We start from the raw sequence: 17,051 nt of genomic DNA, 5'->3' as shown, positions 1-17,051 counted from the left end.
AACGTGAAGATTGAACATTAAAAGTAAGACAGTCATACACTAGCTGAGAAGTGCCTTTTAGCAACTTGGTTACACTTTATAGTATTTTTTACACGTGAAAAGTTTAGATGGCTCAATCATAAAAAGATCTATGGAGAAACGTGTTAACTCGTTTTTCAGCTTTATCTTAAGGCAATCTACGTTCATCATAAATGCATTTCCAGTTAACAACTCCTCCTTTAACTAACGAAAATTTAAATACGAGGCTAAACAGTGAGCGAACATTAAAAAAACCTGACTATAAGTCATAAAAAGAAAATCATTATGAGCTTTTCTGTTATCTTGAGAACAACCAGGAAAAAAATTACGACATTATTTCATAAGTTTAACAGTTGTTGTAATTTAAACGTTACAATCGTTAGTAAGTCAGCAGTAAATATCGCAAGTAAAAATGCTTAAAAAATCTCCATCGAAAGTTAAGATCTACCACGGCAACCTATAAAAAATAAGTAAGCTTACAAATATGAAACTTCTTAATCAAATATTTCGCTCAAAATGTCTGCAAATTTATTTTTAATTAACTCATTTTACACCCTGGGTAATTTTAAAGAACTTCTCTTCTTAAAAAGATTTTTTTGAGAAAACACCTAAAAAGTCTAAGGTCGAGGTTATATAGTTAATTGATTAAAATTATTCTCATAGATTGTCTTAAAATCCATAAATTCCATATAAAGGTAGGACGAAAAATTAAAATTTTCCACCCGCCCTTCAGATTTTCATCAAACTTTAACAAGTGGTACCTATCAATTAAACATGAAAAAGTGAAAAGGTTGATCTCCCAAATCTAAATGGATCAAAAGATTTCAAAAGTGTTTTGAAGTATAGCCTAAAATGCCATATTTTTTTTCATGTCTGCCATGATGTATTTTATGATATCATCTTCTTTTGAATATTTCAAATTCTTTTGGAAGAAAACAGCTGAAAATTTGTACTTAACCATTTTTTAGATTGCTGAACCCAAGTTGGTAGAGATAAATTCACAAATAAAAGTTTTGCGCAGCCATTTTTTCATTTAAAAGTGGCGAAGACAAACTTTCTGTTTTTTTTTTACAAAGGGTTACACTTTCATTAATTCCTGGTGTTGCTCAACTCTCCTGGGCCTTGAGTATTTTTCAGATAAAAGAAGAGATGTAAACTACCTTAACACAAAAGGTGGTCACTGAATTTGATCTTGCTCCACCAGATAAGATAGAATTTGCAAAGGAGGATTAAATTAAAGCTTACAATCTGGACTACCTTATTGACTGCATGAAAGAAAAACTTAGAGTTTCTAACAGACGGCAGCAACTTTAAACTTTACATTTACCACAAAATCTTGGTCTGTCAGAAATGCAACAAAAGAGTTTTCAATTTCCGAAAGTGAAATTCAGAAGGTGAAGTTGTTACATTAAAAAAAAAAAACCATCGTAGCATACTCTGATGTGGTTAAATGACATTGTATCAGGCAAGATGTTTTAGAACTTGTAAAATCATTTTATATTGATAATAGGTATTCCAGATAAATTCCTGGTCAAAAAGACTAAATTAGAATTGGACGAAATAAACACTTCTAAAAATTTGATTTTTTGTAACCTGAAGGAACATTTTTCAGCCCACAAGTTACAATACCCAGACAAAATAATTGGGTTTTCCAAGTTTTGCAATCTTCGTCCGAAATGTTGCATCCTTGCTGGTCAAAAAGTTTCATATTCTGTGTATTTTTATGTACAATACACCAAAATGTGAAATATTTATTGAGTGCTGTAAGCGTTAAAAGGTCCTACTATGAAGTCATTAAAATGATAGTCTGCAGCAAAGAGTCGTTTTCTTAACACAGTGTCTGATACAAGATGATTATTTAGAAGAGCAGTATAAAAAGTGTTGTTTTCTCGCAGCGAACATAACGTTTCAAAACCACATTTTCTCTTCTTCTAAAAAACTCTCCTTACAAAAAATTTTCCTTCATTTTATACTATACAAAGAACCTCAAATATGCTCATAAAAGAAACTGCTTAAACTATATTTACAACTTTTCAAGGAAACTACGTCAATCAATTCCGCTTTAGGTAGCATATTTACGCAATTCAATTACAAAAAGGGTGAAAATGAACAGGCAAAATTAGACTTTAAACAGCGGACAACAGGATAACAACAAATAGGACTGACCTATTAACAAAGAAGTTTCGGTTGAGTGAGCTCATTGAGCTTCTACGTGATCTTGATAAAATTACTTCTCACTTATTTTTCGTGAAGTCACTATAAATCTCTCTAAAGCATCTTATAGAGACAATTAGTCCTGATTAGGCAATTGTTGCGGGAGATTTTGCAGAGAATTACAATTACATGATGAGTACCATTGGAACACGAAACTTTGTTCCCTTCACCCAATTGTTATCTATTACATGAAAGAGAAATCGGTGGTATCTTCTTTTTGCGTAATCTCAGATGATTTTAACGATGATGTTGAATTTGTCCATGAAGTTAAGCATAAAACAATTGATTATATAAGAACTAATCTTTGTTCCTTAATCAGAAAAATTTATTTTCTGATGTCTGTTCCGAAGCGTATAAAAAACAAGAAACATATTTAGAATTTATGTCACATGTGGAAGATTTTTCTGTTAGATGCATCTGGAATTTTTTGAATAAAGCCATGGGGAGTTGCCATGTAATGACATTGGTGGTACTGTTAAAAACTTGTTGTCACTGCTAGTTCGCAGAGCCCAACCGCAGGTCAAATGTTATCTGCTGAAACAATCTTTGAATACTGTCAAAAGTCAATCAGTGGGAACAAGTTAATGTATATTATTGCTGAAGAAATGAAGCTGACACAATAGAAACTTTTCCATAGTTTTCGATTAGCAATCACGGTTTCATGGTAAAGTTCATGTATCCCAATTTTTCCAAATATATAAATTATACTTTTAAAAGCGTAAAAGTTTATTTTTTTTTTTTTTTTTTTTTTTTTGTTCTTTAACCTTTATAAACTCGTAATATATAATACAATCTTTACAGTTTAAGTATAGTTAAAAATCACAAGATTACGTTATAACAAATATTATATGAAATAAAACTGTAAAGTGTTAGATTACTTCAAAGAACGCGGGAAACTTGCAGAAGACCGATGGTCTTGTCATCGAGAAACCGCTTTGCGTTATTAATATTTTTGGATACTTCAATTTAAAATAAATTTATATTTAAAAAATCATGTCATCAGTTTCGACAGAATGAAAGTAAAAATGCAAAAAACAAAGAATGCAGACAAAACAAAAAAAAAAAAAAAAAAAAAAAAAAAAGAAAAAAAAAAAAAAAAATTTTTTTTTTTTTTTTTTTTTTTTTTTTTTTTTAATTTTTTAATTTTATTACAATACACATAAATATAAGTAGGTACACGATTTGCTAAATAGGTAATATAAAGTCGTTTTTTAATATATAGTGTTGATAAATAAAAATTTATTTATTTATTAGTGTTGATAAATAATATAATTTATTACTGTTGTTGTTGTTGTTTGTTTTTGAGTTATTTACAGTTTTTAGAGTTATTAGAGTTGATATTGGTTTCGGAACAAAGTTAGTTTTATATATAGTTTTGAATGTTTTAGGCTTAATAAAAGTTCATAAAGTTGTTAGTGTTTAAAATAAGATCTTTTAATAATGTTTTCAGAGTATTTAAGTTATTCGATTTTTCCAGTTGGGTATTTTTGGATACTAATTTGTTATATAGACAAGGACCACGGTACGAAATAGAAAAGCGCGAGAGAGTAGTTTTTTGGAAAGGTACTTTGAAGTTTCCCGTTCCTCTGGTATGGTATCTATTGTTGCTATTTTGAAAGAAATTCTTTGAAAAGTAAGAAGGAACAAGTCCAAGTTTATATTTGAGCATAAATAACAAATTTTGGAATATATTGATTTGATATACATTTAATGCTTTCAAATTTTTTAATAGTGGCTCAGCATGCGAGAGTCTATCCTTATTAAAAACTATTCTTGCAGCATGTTTTTGTTTTCGATATAGTGTGGTTAGTTTGGATCTATGTGTACTCGCCCATGCAACATTAGCGTATATGTAGTAGCTTTGTATGAACGAGAAGTATAAGAACTTTAAATTATCAGGAGACAGTATAGAACTTGCTTTGTAAAGGATACCAATGTTTTTTGATATTTTAGTATTTAAAATATCTATATGTGATTTCCAAGAGATGTTCTCATCAATAAGTATCCCTAGAAATTTAGTTGCTCGGGTTCTCTCTATTTCTTTATTATCTATATTTAACGAAGGTAAATCGGAAGGTATTTTTATAAAGTTAGGATGAAAAAGAATGTATTTGGTTTTTTCTGTGTTTAGCGATAATTTGTTAGATTTTAACCAACTGTTTATTTTTTCAAGTTCAGTATTTGTAGTTTCATAAAGTTCTGTAATAGATGAGGATGCATAAAATAAATTAGTGTCGTCTGCGAACATTATGACATCCAATTTACTCGAGGCTTTAGGAAGATCGTTTATGTATATTAAAAACAAGAGAGGTGCAAGAATGGAACCTTGGGGGACACCGTATTTTATTTTGAGTAATTTTGAAGCTTTTTTTTTATGAGCAATAACGCATTGTTTTCTGTCTAGTAAAAAGTTTTTGAACCAGTTTAGTGCAACACCTTTTATCCCATATTTTTCCATTTTCCTAATTAAAATAGCGTGATCTACTGTGTCAAACGCCTTAGATAAATCAACAAAGACTCCAAGGACGTATTTTTTGTTTTCAAAGGAGTTATATTATTAATAAGATCTAGAATTGCGTGTTCGGTTGAATGTTGCTTTTGGAAGCCAAACTGTTTTTCATTTAGGATTTTGTTATTTGTTAGATATTTATACAGTTTATTGTATATTACTCTCTCCAAAAGTTTTGAAAATACAGGTAGAACTGAGATTGGTCTGTAGTTATTTAGTGTAAATGAATCTCCGGTTTTTAATATTGGTATTACCTTAGCTATTTTTAATTTATTCGGTACAGATCCTGTAATAATTGAAGATTTAAATATTTCATATATTGGTTGTTTTATCACTGAAAACACATTTACAACTATATAGCTACAAATGTCGTCTATCCCAGGAGCCTTATACGTCTTAAGTGAGTTTTTTGCAATTTCTAGTTCTTCATGGTTTAGTCCAGAGAAAATATTTAAACAGAGATGTTGGTTTGTGATATAGGTTTCGAAGGAGATATCAGGGCATTGAATATTTGAAGCCATGTTAGGGCCTATGTTTGCAAAAAAGCTATTAAAGTTTTCAGCGATAGAATTTTTGTCGATATATTCAGTTTCATTAACGATAATTTTATCAGGTAAATCATTTGATTTTGTATGGTTTTTACCTATTATTTCTTTCAATATGTTCCAGGTTTTTTTAATATCACCTTTGCTTTTTTGTAGTTGTTTTGAATAATATATTTTTTTAGAATTCTTTCTAATTTTTTCAAACAGATTTTTGTATTCCTTGTATGTAGTTAAGTTAGTTTCATTTCTGTTTTTTAAAAACTTGATATATAATTTTTGTTTTGTTTTTGATGATTTTCTAATCCCGTTAGTTATCCATGGGCAGTTTAAATGTTTTAACTTTATTTCTTTCTCTTCAACAGGGAAATGTTTATTGTAGTGGTCTAGAAAAATATTAATAAACAAATTGTATGCGGAGTTTGTGTGTCCAAGGTTACATTCTTGATATACTCCATCCCAATTTACTATAGATAGCGAGTCTTTAAAATTTTTGATAGAGATTTGATTGATTTTTCTTTTATAAATTTTGGTTTTGGTATTGTTAAAGGTTTGTAGATCTTGTGATAATGAAAAATAAATAGGAAAATGATCTGATATATCGGTTTTGATAATTCCTGCTTTTAAAGAGGTTTCTAGAAATGTATTTGTTAATATATTGTCTATAGCAGAAACGGAGGTTGGGGTTACTCGGGTAGGTTTGTTGATGATTGGGAGGATACACAATTGAAACAGATTATCAAAAAAGAGTTTAGTATCAGCGTTTTCTTTGTAGTTTAAACTGTTAATATTTAAATCCCCTATAAAGAAAATATTTTTTCCCTTATCATTTATTTTGAGAAAGATTTCATTAAAAAAATTTGTAAATTTATTTATATCACCTTCTGGAGGTCTATAGCAAGTGGAAATTATAATACTTTTTGATTTATTACCCGTTATCTCAATAGTAAAGACTTCACTATCAGTATCAGAGATAGAGAGGTCTTGTCTTACTTTAAACACTTGATTATTTCGGATATACGTTGCGATCCCTCCTCCCCTTTTATTTGTTTTTCTTTCAAAAGATATTAGTTTATAATTTGGAATTTGAAAATTTGTGTTCGTTTGAAGTAATTCATCAGAACACCACGTTTCGGTTATGCAAATCATACTAAATGAGTAATTGCAATCTATTAGAAAGTGTTTTAGTTTATCAAAATTTTTATTTATACTTCTTATATTTATGTGTATTGCAGTAAAACTATTTTTTAAAGTTTCGAGTTCAATTTTAAAAGTTTCAGTTTCAAAATATTTCGAATCAAAATTATTTCTGTGAAAAATTTGCGCATCAGAGTCGTAAAAATCGTTTAGTAAAATATTATTAGCAGTTTCGAAGGCATTGAAACGCAGCGTTTCAAAATCTATTGTTTTGTTTATGTTTGCGTCAGTCATAGCGTAAAGTGCGATAAATCAAAACGTGCTAGCATAATAAAAAATGTACAGAACTATTTCACATATCTCGATTAAGTACTTTTTTAAAATTAAAGTTATTTACGAAAATCTCTGACGAATATTTTATCATATTTGATTATAGCAAATTTACCTTCCTTTCGGAATCTTTTAACATCTTCCCATAGCTTTTTTCTTATTTCCATCGTTTCGTTCGCGTAGTCTTCATTAATGAATATTCCGGTTCCTTTGAGTTTTTTTGATAGCGTTAAGATTTTATTTTTATTTTGGAAGTCTAGTAGTTTAATTATTATAGTTCTTGGAGAGTTATCTTCATTTATTTTTCCAATGCGGTGAGCTCTTTCAATTATTACGTCTTCAGAGATTTCCAGTTTATTTCTAAATAGATCTTTAACTTTCTTTGTACAGTCATTCCAAGATTCCATGGGCAGCTCAGATAAGCCATCAATCCTTAGGTTATTACGGCGTGAACGATTTTCAAGGTCAATATTTTTTTTTTTTTAAATTGTTAATTTCGCTAGCCATCAGACTGTTTGTTTCCGATAATTTTTTTAAGAAATTTTCTTCCTGAAAGTTGATGCTTTCCTTTATATCGTTGATGTCTTTTTCAATTATTTTAACATTCGATTTGCTTTTATTAAATTCGTTTTCAAGTTTGTCAAGCCGATCTGTTAATATTTTTAGATTTGCACTTATGATATCGCTAAATATCTTTTCCTGTTTTTTTAAAAGGTTGATAGTTTCTTAAAAGGTTGATAGTTTTTTATTTATTTAAAAGGTTGATAGTTTTTTTAAAAGGTTGATATTTTCATTTTAAAATAAAAAATTGATGATCAAAATTTTGAATTAAGTTATTTTCTCTTTCTCTTTGGATTCACAACCTCAAAAAATGGTCAGATACCAAGTTTCAAACAACACCTTCTTCTCTAATTTGAATTATTTAGGAAAAAGGACCACTAAAGTATCCATGATGGGGAACATAAGCCCAAAAATGGCATTTTGATTCTAAAGTCAAATTCTTTAAAACATGTCTTTACAATGATTCAAAATACCAAAACCAACTTTTGCATTAAGGTAGTTTACATCTCTTCTTTTATCTGAAAAATACTCAAGGCCCAGGAGAGTTGAGCAACACCAGGAATTAATGAAAGTGTAACCCATTGTAAAAAAAAAACAGAAAGTTTGTCTTCGCCACTTTTAAATGAAAAAATGGCTGCGCAAAACTTTTATTTGTGAATTTATCTCTACCAACTTGGGTTCAGCAATCTAAAAAATGGTTAAGTACAAATTTTCAGCTGTTTTCTTCCAAAAGAATTTGAAATATTCAAAAGAAGATGATATCATAAAATACATCATGGCAGACATGAAAAAAATATGGCATTTTAGGCTAAACTTTAAAACACTTTTGAAAACTTTTGATTCATTTAGATTTGGGAGATCAACCTTTTCACTTTTTCATGTTTAATTGATAGGTACCACTGGTTAAAGTTTAATGAAAATCTGAGGGGTAGGCGGAACAAAAAGATTTACAAACTATTTAGAACCTGACGATTATTTTAAATACTTGACCAAAAACCCATAAAGCAAATAAATCTGTTCACATGAGTTTATGAACCTAACATCCCTTTTTATCAACTTGATAAAACTTATATATACGTATGCTAAGTTAAGAAACTGTAGTTTATTTTTTTAAAATTTTTTGTAAATCTTAATAAAAGCAGATATAAAGAGACACAATACATTATAATCCAACCTTTATCTATTTTAATCTTGAAACTAAAAAGATTTATGAAATTGCTTGTTGACTAAAGTATATTAAGTTTTTCAACGGTTTAAAATACTGGATTTTTGCAAAGGTATTCATTTTTTAATGTAACCGACGTTTTTTTGATAAAAAGTTTTGCAACAGTTAAACTAAGCTTGGAAAATAACTTGAAGAGCGAAAAATTTATGTAATACACAATCCTTGCATAAAGAAACTGACATTTATCAAAAAATAGTTCGCGCCAACGGGAAATAAAAAAAATTAAATTAAATAAAAAAAGCTGTTTTCAGCTCACAGTAGCAGCCTAGCCAGTTTTGGTTATTATAAACAGCAACCTTATCCTATTGCTGCGAAAATATTCGTTTATCATTTAAATAACCAGGTAAAGATGATAAGATACACAACCATATGCATATCTGTAAATTTAAGACGAAGATAATGAAAAAGAAAAAAAGCTAATCTTCTAATATTGTTGCTGCTTATTAATATTGAGCCAAATGCCTTTGGCTCAGTTTTAAATTGAGAAAAGTTCAAAGTAAAATGTTCAAGAAATAAAATACAAACAAAATATACCGCAGCAATATAAGGCAATTGAAATGACAATCGTAGCTGGTCCAGCAGTTCCAATGGTTATATAAATAGCCACGTTAACACCTTTCGATTGTGTATTATTATTATCTAGAAAATCAACTTATTGTAATAATATCTTTCTTGAATTTAAGAACTCAGAGCCAAGTTACTTACAATCAGGTGGAAGAAAAATTAAGAAAAAAGTTTTTTTTTTGTTCTTTAATTTTAATTTCCGTGATCATTAAGGTTATCTAAATTTAACACTTATAGTAAGGAAATATTTGTGATTTGAAACTATGTGAGTATTTTCTATGAGAAAGTTAGGCAAATGAATTGGAAAAAAAAAACAAAGAAAGAAATGAAATAAGGAGGGGAAGTGGGGGCATAACAGCCCCCTTAACGTTTAGATTAATGCAGTATGAAAATAAAAACGGCATGCCATTTTTTAACAGTGTATTTCGATAAACACATCATTAAGCTTTAAATTGCTGCAATTAAAACGGCTTTTAAAAATGTTGTAACACAAAAATTAGACTTAGTAAAGAAAAAGGTTGTGCCCCTATAGTGAGTCACAACCGCACCCTAAAATATATATATATATATATATGTATATATATATATATATATATATATATATATATATATATATATATATATATATATATATATATATATATATATATATATATATATATCACACAAATGTCCTTATTCCCCTTATTTTTGAAAATCAAAAGGCACTGTTTTCTATGTACTATGGGTGTATTTTGTGATCAATAAAAAACAAAATTTAACTTATTTGCTCAAATTTTAGACCCCGCTCAACGGGCACAAAAGTTAAATTTTTGCCCCAAAAAGTCATATTCTGAGTAGTTAAACGCCCTTAATTAATTTTTTTTTTCGTGTTTTGTTTGTTTAAGGGAATAGGGACATTTGTGTGATCAATTAAAACAATATTTCAGCAAAATAGAGACTATTAGGACAGCTTTACGTGTTGTTTTGTAAGTTTTTTTTTATCTTCAAACATTGACCTGGTTTCTCAAAAAACCCGGTTTTTACATAATTTTAGACTTAATAGCCTGGTATTGATAGCTGAAGAAATATACAATTAGGGATAGTTTTCTTACTATGTTATGCATAGTTATGCACATCTGTGGGTTTAGAAAGCTTTTTTTTTAGCACATTTATAAATAAAAATTACAATATTTGAAAATTTTTATTTTAAAATCATGATTTAAAAATAATTTTTTTTAATCAATTAACATAAATTTATGACTTGACATAAATTTATAAAATTAGAAAACTAACAATCATATAAACAATGTAATAATTACATAACACATGTTAAATAATTTTTGACAACTTGTCTTTAGTATTGACTGAAAATTTTTGTCTGTGACTTGAAATTGAAAGCATCAAACTTTCATTAATTCCTCATCTAGGCACAAGTGTGTTAAGTCTTGGATAAGTTTTAATCCTCTCTCAGCACAATCATATACTGCAGTTAACTTTTCTATGAACTTTTTTAGGACTCGATATCCTGAAAAATTATTCCAATCTCTATTATGAAATATATATACAGGCATTTTTAAATATTTTAAATGCTAAAAAAATTAATAAAATAAATCAATTAAGAGAAAAACTTACTTTGAGCTAACTTGCATCCATTCTGTTTCTATTGCAGATAGATTTCGCTGTTGAATTAGTATCCAACATTGAGGTCCAACCAGTTCCCATAATTCTGGAATTTTCATTATGTTAATGATTGGAAAAGGTGGTTTTCCCAATGGTAATCTTGAAGGTTTAGGGTATAAAAATAATTCTTTGGCAATTTTTTCTCTTGTGTAATTGTCTAGTGTTTCATCGCATACAGCAAGTAAAACATTTTGTTCTGTAAGAAACCATAAATGATTTTTAAAATTTTTAATTGCTGCAGTTGATATTGTTTTATTAAATGACACATACTTGATCATGTCCCTGATTGCATATAAATCTAAGCTGGAGAAGAGGCTGCCAATGGTGCTTTCAGAAACAATCTTGCATGAAACAGCCCAGAAAACTTTGCAACTTGATGAACTGTTGCTATTTCTTCTGCACTAATTATATCAAATTGTTGTAAATGTAAGCAGTTCTATTGTCATGTAGTATGATAAAAGCTTTTGATAAAAGTCTTGCATGATGAAAAGCTATAGGTTTACGAAACTTAAAATTTGCTAGTTTATCACTGCCTAGCCAAACCAGAACAAGCTCTGCCAAATGCTTGTGTTGTAACTGTGTCATCCAGATTCCGATGGAGGGTCGAGGTGCGGTGTGTCGGGATTGTTCCGGTACGGACCAAGAGCGAGGAGTGAGAAACGTGTATTTGTTGATTTTTGAACTGATGAATTTTATATAGTGGTTACAACTAAATATAGTTCTGGTATTCTTGTAAAGCAGTAGTATTCTTTTTTTAACGTTTTCATAAGAATTAGCGACGAAGTGAAAATGATGTATTTGGCTAATATATCAAGCTTTGATTTAGAAAAGGATGATTTTATCGAATACATAGAACGGTTTGAAAATTATTTACTGGCCAATGCTATTAAAGATGCAGAACTACAAAAATCAGTGTTTTTATCAACTGTCGGAGGACATGCATACAAACTTATTCGTAGTTTGCGCGAAAATGACACTAAGAATGAAACTTATACTCAGATAATAATGCTAATGAGGAATCACTTAGAACCTACCCCAAACTTTATTGCACAACGATTCCAATTTTATTAACGAGATAGGAAAGAGGCGGAATCAATAAATGAATATATCATGGAGTTACGCAGACTATCAGAGTATTGTGAATTTAGTGAGAAATTCAATAATTACTTAAGAGATAGGTTTGTATGTGGACTAAACAATGAAAAGGTTCAGCAAAAGTTATTAATCATCAAAAATTTAATATTGGAGACAGCTCTAGACACAGCAAGAGCATATGAAGCAGCATATAGAGATGCTAAGACTATTCATGGTACTAAAGAAGGCCCGGTAGAACAAGATGAAGTACACAAGATGGATACTTGGAAAAAACTTGATGAAAATAGAGAATGTTTTTGACGTGGCTACACAGGTCACCTGGCAAACAATTGCCATTTTCGCAACTCAAAGTGCCACGCATGTAGCAGAATTGGACATATTAAAAGAAGATGTCGATCAGAAAAAAAAGAATTAGACGGTAGGAAGGAGAAGAAATTAGGAGTGAAACAAATTGAAGTTTATGAGGGATTAACTAAAGGAAGCACTGCTGATGCAGATGAAAATAAAAGTGATTTTTTAGCCTTGTATTCAATAGGTGAGGAATCTGAGAAGGTGACTGGACCAGTTATGGTTAAGGTAAAAATCAATGGTAGAGAGGTTGGAATGGAAGTTGACACAGGGGCTGCTGCTTCTGTAATAGGTGTTTCAGCTTATAGAAGAATAAAAGGAAATAAAAAAAGACTAAGAAGGTCTGAAGTATTGTTAAAGATTTATACAGGAGAACTTGTTAGATCAGAAGGAATAGGGTTTGTTGAAGTAGATTATAAAGGACAATCTTGCAGTTTACCTATAACTGTAGTTAAAGGAAATGTGCCCACATTAATCGGAAGAGATTGGATTCAGATACTGAACCTAAAATGGAACTGTGTAAAGGAATGAGAAATGTTAATGTTTGCAATGGGTTTGAATCGAGGGTAGAAGCATTAGTGGCGAAATTTCCTGAAGTGTTTAGTGATAATTTAGGATGCCTAAAAGATTTTAAATGTCGCATACCTATACGTAAGGATGCACAACCAAAGTTTTTTAAACCAAGACCAGTACCGTATGCTTTGAAGACTAGGATTGAACAAGAGCTTGATCTCTTGGAAGACCAAAGGGTTTGGAAAAGAGTCCAGTATTTAAAATGGGCAGCACCCATAGTGCCTGTTCTAAAGAATTCAAAAGATCCTTTGAGTCCGTTGCGTATACGTGGGGATTATAAAGTTACAATAAATCAAGCTGCCCCTCTAGATACCTATCCAATACCAAACACTACTGATCAGTTAGCCACTATTGCAGGAGGGCAGAAATATACCAAGCTCGACTTGTCCAAGGATATCAGCAACTTCAGTTAGATGAAGCCTCACAAGAACTTCTAACAATAAATACCCATCAAGGTTTATATCAGCCGACTCGTCTTCAGTTTGGTGTTCATAGTGCAACTGGGATCTTTCAAAGAGAAATGGATAAAAGGTTGGGCAGGTTACCATTTGTGAAAGTACGATTGGACGATATATTCATTTCTGGAAAAACTGACAAAGAGCATTTCAGCAATTTAGAATCTGTATTAAGAATATTAAAGGAATCAGCACTAACTCTTAAAGTATCTAAGTGCTCTTTCATGCAACCTGAAGTGGTATTCTGTGGTTTATAATCAGCCAAGAAGGTTGCAGACCATCACCACGAAATGTGGAAGCAGTCAAGGATGTTCCTCGACCCACTAATGTCAAAGAGTTAAGAGCATTTTTAGGCATAGCTAACTATTACAATACCTACTTACCTAGGATGGCTTCCATTACAGAACCGCTCCATAATTTGTTGAGGAAGAATGTATTTTAGAAATGGAGTAAAAATAGCGAGGAAGCTTTTCGAAAAGTTAAAACTTTATTATGCAATGCACCATTGTTAGCCCACTTTGATCCATCAAAAAAAATCAAAGTTCACTTTGATGCCAGTCTACATGGTGTGGGAGCTGTTATGAGCCAAGAGGAGGAGGATGGTAGTAAAAAACCTGTTAGCTTTGCTTCAAGAATATTAAGTATGGCTGAACTAAATTATGCCCAAATTGAAAAGGAAGGATTAGCATTAGTTTTTGCAGTAAAAAAATTTCATTAGTTTTTATATGAGCACAAGTTTACTTTGTACACTGACCATAAACCTCTGGGGCTATTTTCAGAAAATAAGGAACTTCCTGCAAGAGCTGCAGCAAGAATATTACGCTGGGCCCTGCTTCTGTCAGCATATGATTATAAACTACTATATTGTCCTGTTGAAAGGAATGCAGCGGCAGATGGTTTAAGCCGTTTACCAATAGATGCATCGAGGAAAAAGTCACGATGGATGAAGACCATGGATGTGGCTATGATGGAGCTAGTAAGAACCCCTATTACAGAGAAACAGTTGAGGATAGCCACATACAATGATCCCATATTAGGAGTGGTTCTATATAAAGTGTTAGATGGAAGATTAATGATGGAAGATAGTGTAACGGAGCTGAAACCATACACATCTAGGTTTTCTGAGTTGTCAACAGAGGGAGGTTGTTTGTTATGGGGGCGAAGAGTAGTGGTGCCTAGAGTGTTACGAGAAATAATATTGGAAGAGCTACACGATGTTCATCCAGGAGTGAGTAAAATGAAAGCTTTAGCTAGAAATTACGTCTGGTGGCCCGGAATCGATTCCGAAATTGAGAACACAGTAAAAAATTGTGAGACCTGTCAAAGAAATCAGAAGTCTCCATTAACTGAGTCACACCCGTGGGAATATCCAAGTAGACCATGGGAGAGGTTACATATTGATCATGCAGGTCCAAAAAATGGGAAAATATTCCTAGTAGTAGTTGACAGTTTCTCAAAATGGATCGAAATGGAAAATGTGAAAAGCACTGAAGCCAAAACAACGGTTAGGGTACTCAGGAGATTGTTTTCAACCCATGGTATACTTAGGGTTATTGTTAGTGATAATGGATCTGGGTTTTCAAGTGAAGAATATAAACAGTTTTTGTCTTCAAATAATATCAAACCAGTCTATGCAGCACCGTATCATCCAGCCTCAAATGGTCAAGCAGAACGAATGGTTCAAACGTTTAAGAACTCTTTAAAAACTTTTCAAGGGAGTGATGTTGAGATGCAATTGTGTCGCTTCCTTTTTAAATATTGCGTAACACCACATTCTACAACTGGAGTTTCTCCGGCTGAACTTTTAATAGGTAGAAGATTAAGAAATCCATTGTCGATGCTACTTCCTGAGGCCATCACCAAGATCAAGGAAAAACAGCTTCCAGGTTTTTTCAGTAATAATAGTCGATTCTTTCAGCCTGAAGACCTTGTTTATGTAAGGAATTATACAGTAAAAGTATACAGTATTGATTTTCAACAAGAACTGCATAATTACAATTGTCAATTAGATTTTATTGATGCAGCTTCGGGTCCTAATTGACTCTGGTTGTGGGTATGTGCCAATACAGCTGGTGAAACATTGAGTCCAATAACTCCAGCTCGTCAGCTGGCCTGAAAGATAAAACAAATGTCATGAATGAATTTTTTCTAAATCTCAATATATGCTCAATAAACTAACAGATGCCCAATAATTTCTAAATATATGCTTATTCAAAATATTTGCAATTCAATAATAAATATATGAGTATAACAAAAGAAAAGAGTATTAGAGAAATGAATTATTGAAGTAAAACGTTTTTGGTAGGTTTTGACTAACTTAACTAATATAGAAATAACTATATATGTGTTTCTAGAATCTCCGATGCAAAAAGATAATTAGCAGAAACTAATTCGTATATGCTGCAATAAAATGATTAGAAAGCTTCAAAGAAGCTTGTGCAATCTTATAGATAACTCGTATTTCAGTTTACTAAACGCTACACCATGTGGCAATTGAAGTTTCTAAACAAGCAGTATCGAACGAACTCGTACATGTGTAAACGAAAGGCTAAATGCAAAGTTTAAAACTGAGATACTCGACTTGCTCGAAACGTTTTGAAAAGTAGATTTACAAGTAAAAGAAACTGATCAATTTTGAAATAAGATAAAACTGTGCCAGCAGAAAATCGGTCTTAAGTTTGATAAAGGTCTGTTTATTACAGAAAGTCCTCTATTTAAAAAAATCAAAAGAATGAATGTTTTCAAAAAGTGTAAGATTTTAATGTAATAAAGAAAATAATAGAGTTAATCCTACCTCCTGATACAATCATAGCATATGCTAACAAAAAGCCGCTGACCAGTGCAATTCCTCCATATCCTTCAGTTAAAAAATAAAGAATCTTCAAACTGCAGTTATATAAAAATCATAAACATATTATATATAAATATTTACTATTGATATTTACTTCACCGTTATGCAGTCCAAAACTCAGAAAGTTTAACAAGTTGTCGAAATTTTTTCAAGGATTATTTAAATCATATTTAGATAATGCTAGTCTAACTTAGGTATTTTGCCTTAAATAAGTTTCTGAACTTTATCTAATAAATTGTCGCGCATTTTTATGATATTTTTATGATATGTCTCACACTGTATTCAAAGCAAGTATAGTTGATTGAACTTGCGTAGTATTTTCGGCAATTTATAAAATTGCTTTAATATTGAAGAAAAAGTTAGGTAATGTATATATTACTATTTAATATATGAGAGATAAAGAGTTTTCAAACAAAGTTCCGAATCCGAGGTAAAAAAAATAAAGTTGATGAAAATCAATCACTGGTAAAAGTTTAAAAGTAAAATTTTTAATTGACCTTTGTTTGGTGCCATCGTCTTTTAAGTTCCACTTCGAATACTTAAATCATGCATAAATAATACTTAGATAATGAATAAAATCCAATTTTATTAAGGATTTTCATTTTTATTCTTTCGGTTTATCTTATTATTGTAGCTTTTACGTATTCTCTGACGTATAAGGAGGTTATTCATGAACTTCTTCGTAAAACCATCCTTATTTAGAAGTAAACAGTTACTGTGACAATGTTTATGTACTTATGAAAATTATGACCTTCGTTTTTTTTGAAATTTATGTACTTATGAAAATTATGACCTTTCTTCAAAACCTACCAAAAACGTTTTACTTCAATAATTCATTTCTCTAATACTCTTTTCTTTTGTTATACTCATATATTTATTATTGAATTGCAAATATTTTGAATAAGCATATATTTAGAAACTATTGGGCATCTGTTAGTTTATTGAGCATATATTGAGATTTAGAAAA

The 17,051-nt window shown here is 30.6% G+C and overlaps 1 protein-coding gene and 2 pseudogenes across 1 annotated transcript; 1 reads left to right on the top strand and 2 right to left on the bottom strand.

The window, feature by feature from the left end:
* Window positions 1-5,270: 5,270 nt before the first annotated feature.
* Window positions 5,271-6,982, bottom strand: LOC149876274 (uncharacterized; annotated as a pseudogene).
* A 3,429-nt stretch (window positions 6,983-10,411) lies between these two features.
* On the bottom strand, window positions 10,412-11,347 carry LOC149876273 (uncharacterized; annotated as a pseudogene).
* Window positions 11,348-11,872: 525 nt separating this feature from the next.
* On the top strand, window positions 11,873-12,736 carry LOC149876272 (uncharacterized). Its single transcript, XM_090075595.1, has 2 exons — window positions 11,873-12,103; window positions 12,209-12,736. The coding sequence occupies exons 1-2, from the start codon at window positions 11,873-11,875 to the stop codon at window positions 12,734-12,736; spliced, it is 759 nt and encodes a 252-aa protein (XP_089931721.1).
* Window positions 12,737-17,051: the final 4,315 nt, after the last annotated feature.

This window comes from Hydra viridissima, unplaced genomic scaffold (genome assembly GCF_058129835.1).
Source record: "Hydra viridissima isolate aposymbiotic clone 2 unplaced genomic scaffold, HvirCarnegie_v1 scaffold_22, whole genome shotgun sequence".
In the NCBI taxonomy this organism is placed as follows: Eukaryota; Metazoa; Cnidaria; class Hydrozoa; order Anthoathecata; family Hydridae; genus Hydra; species Hydra viridissima.
The sequence above is the reverse complement of the archived record's forward strand: the minus strand, read 5'-3'. Positions and strand labels throughout refer to the sequence as shown.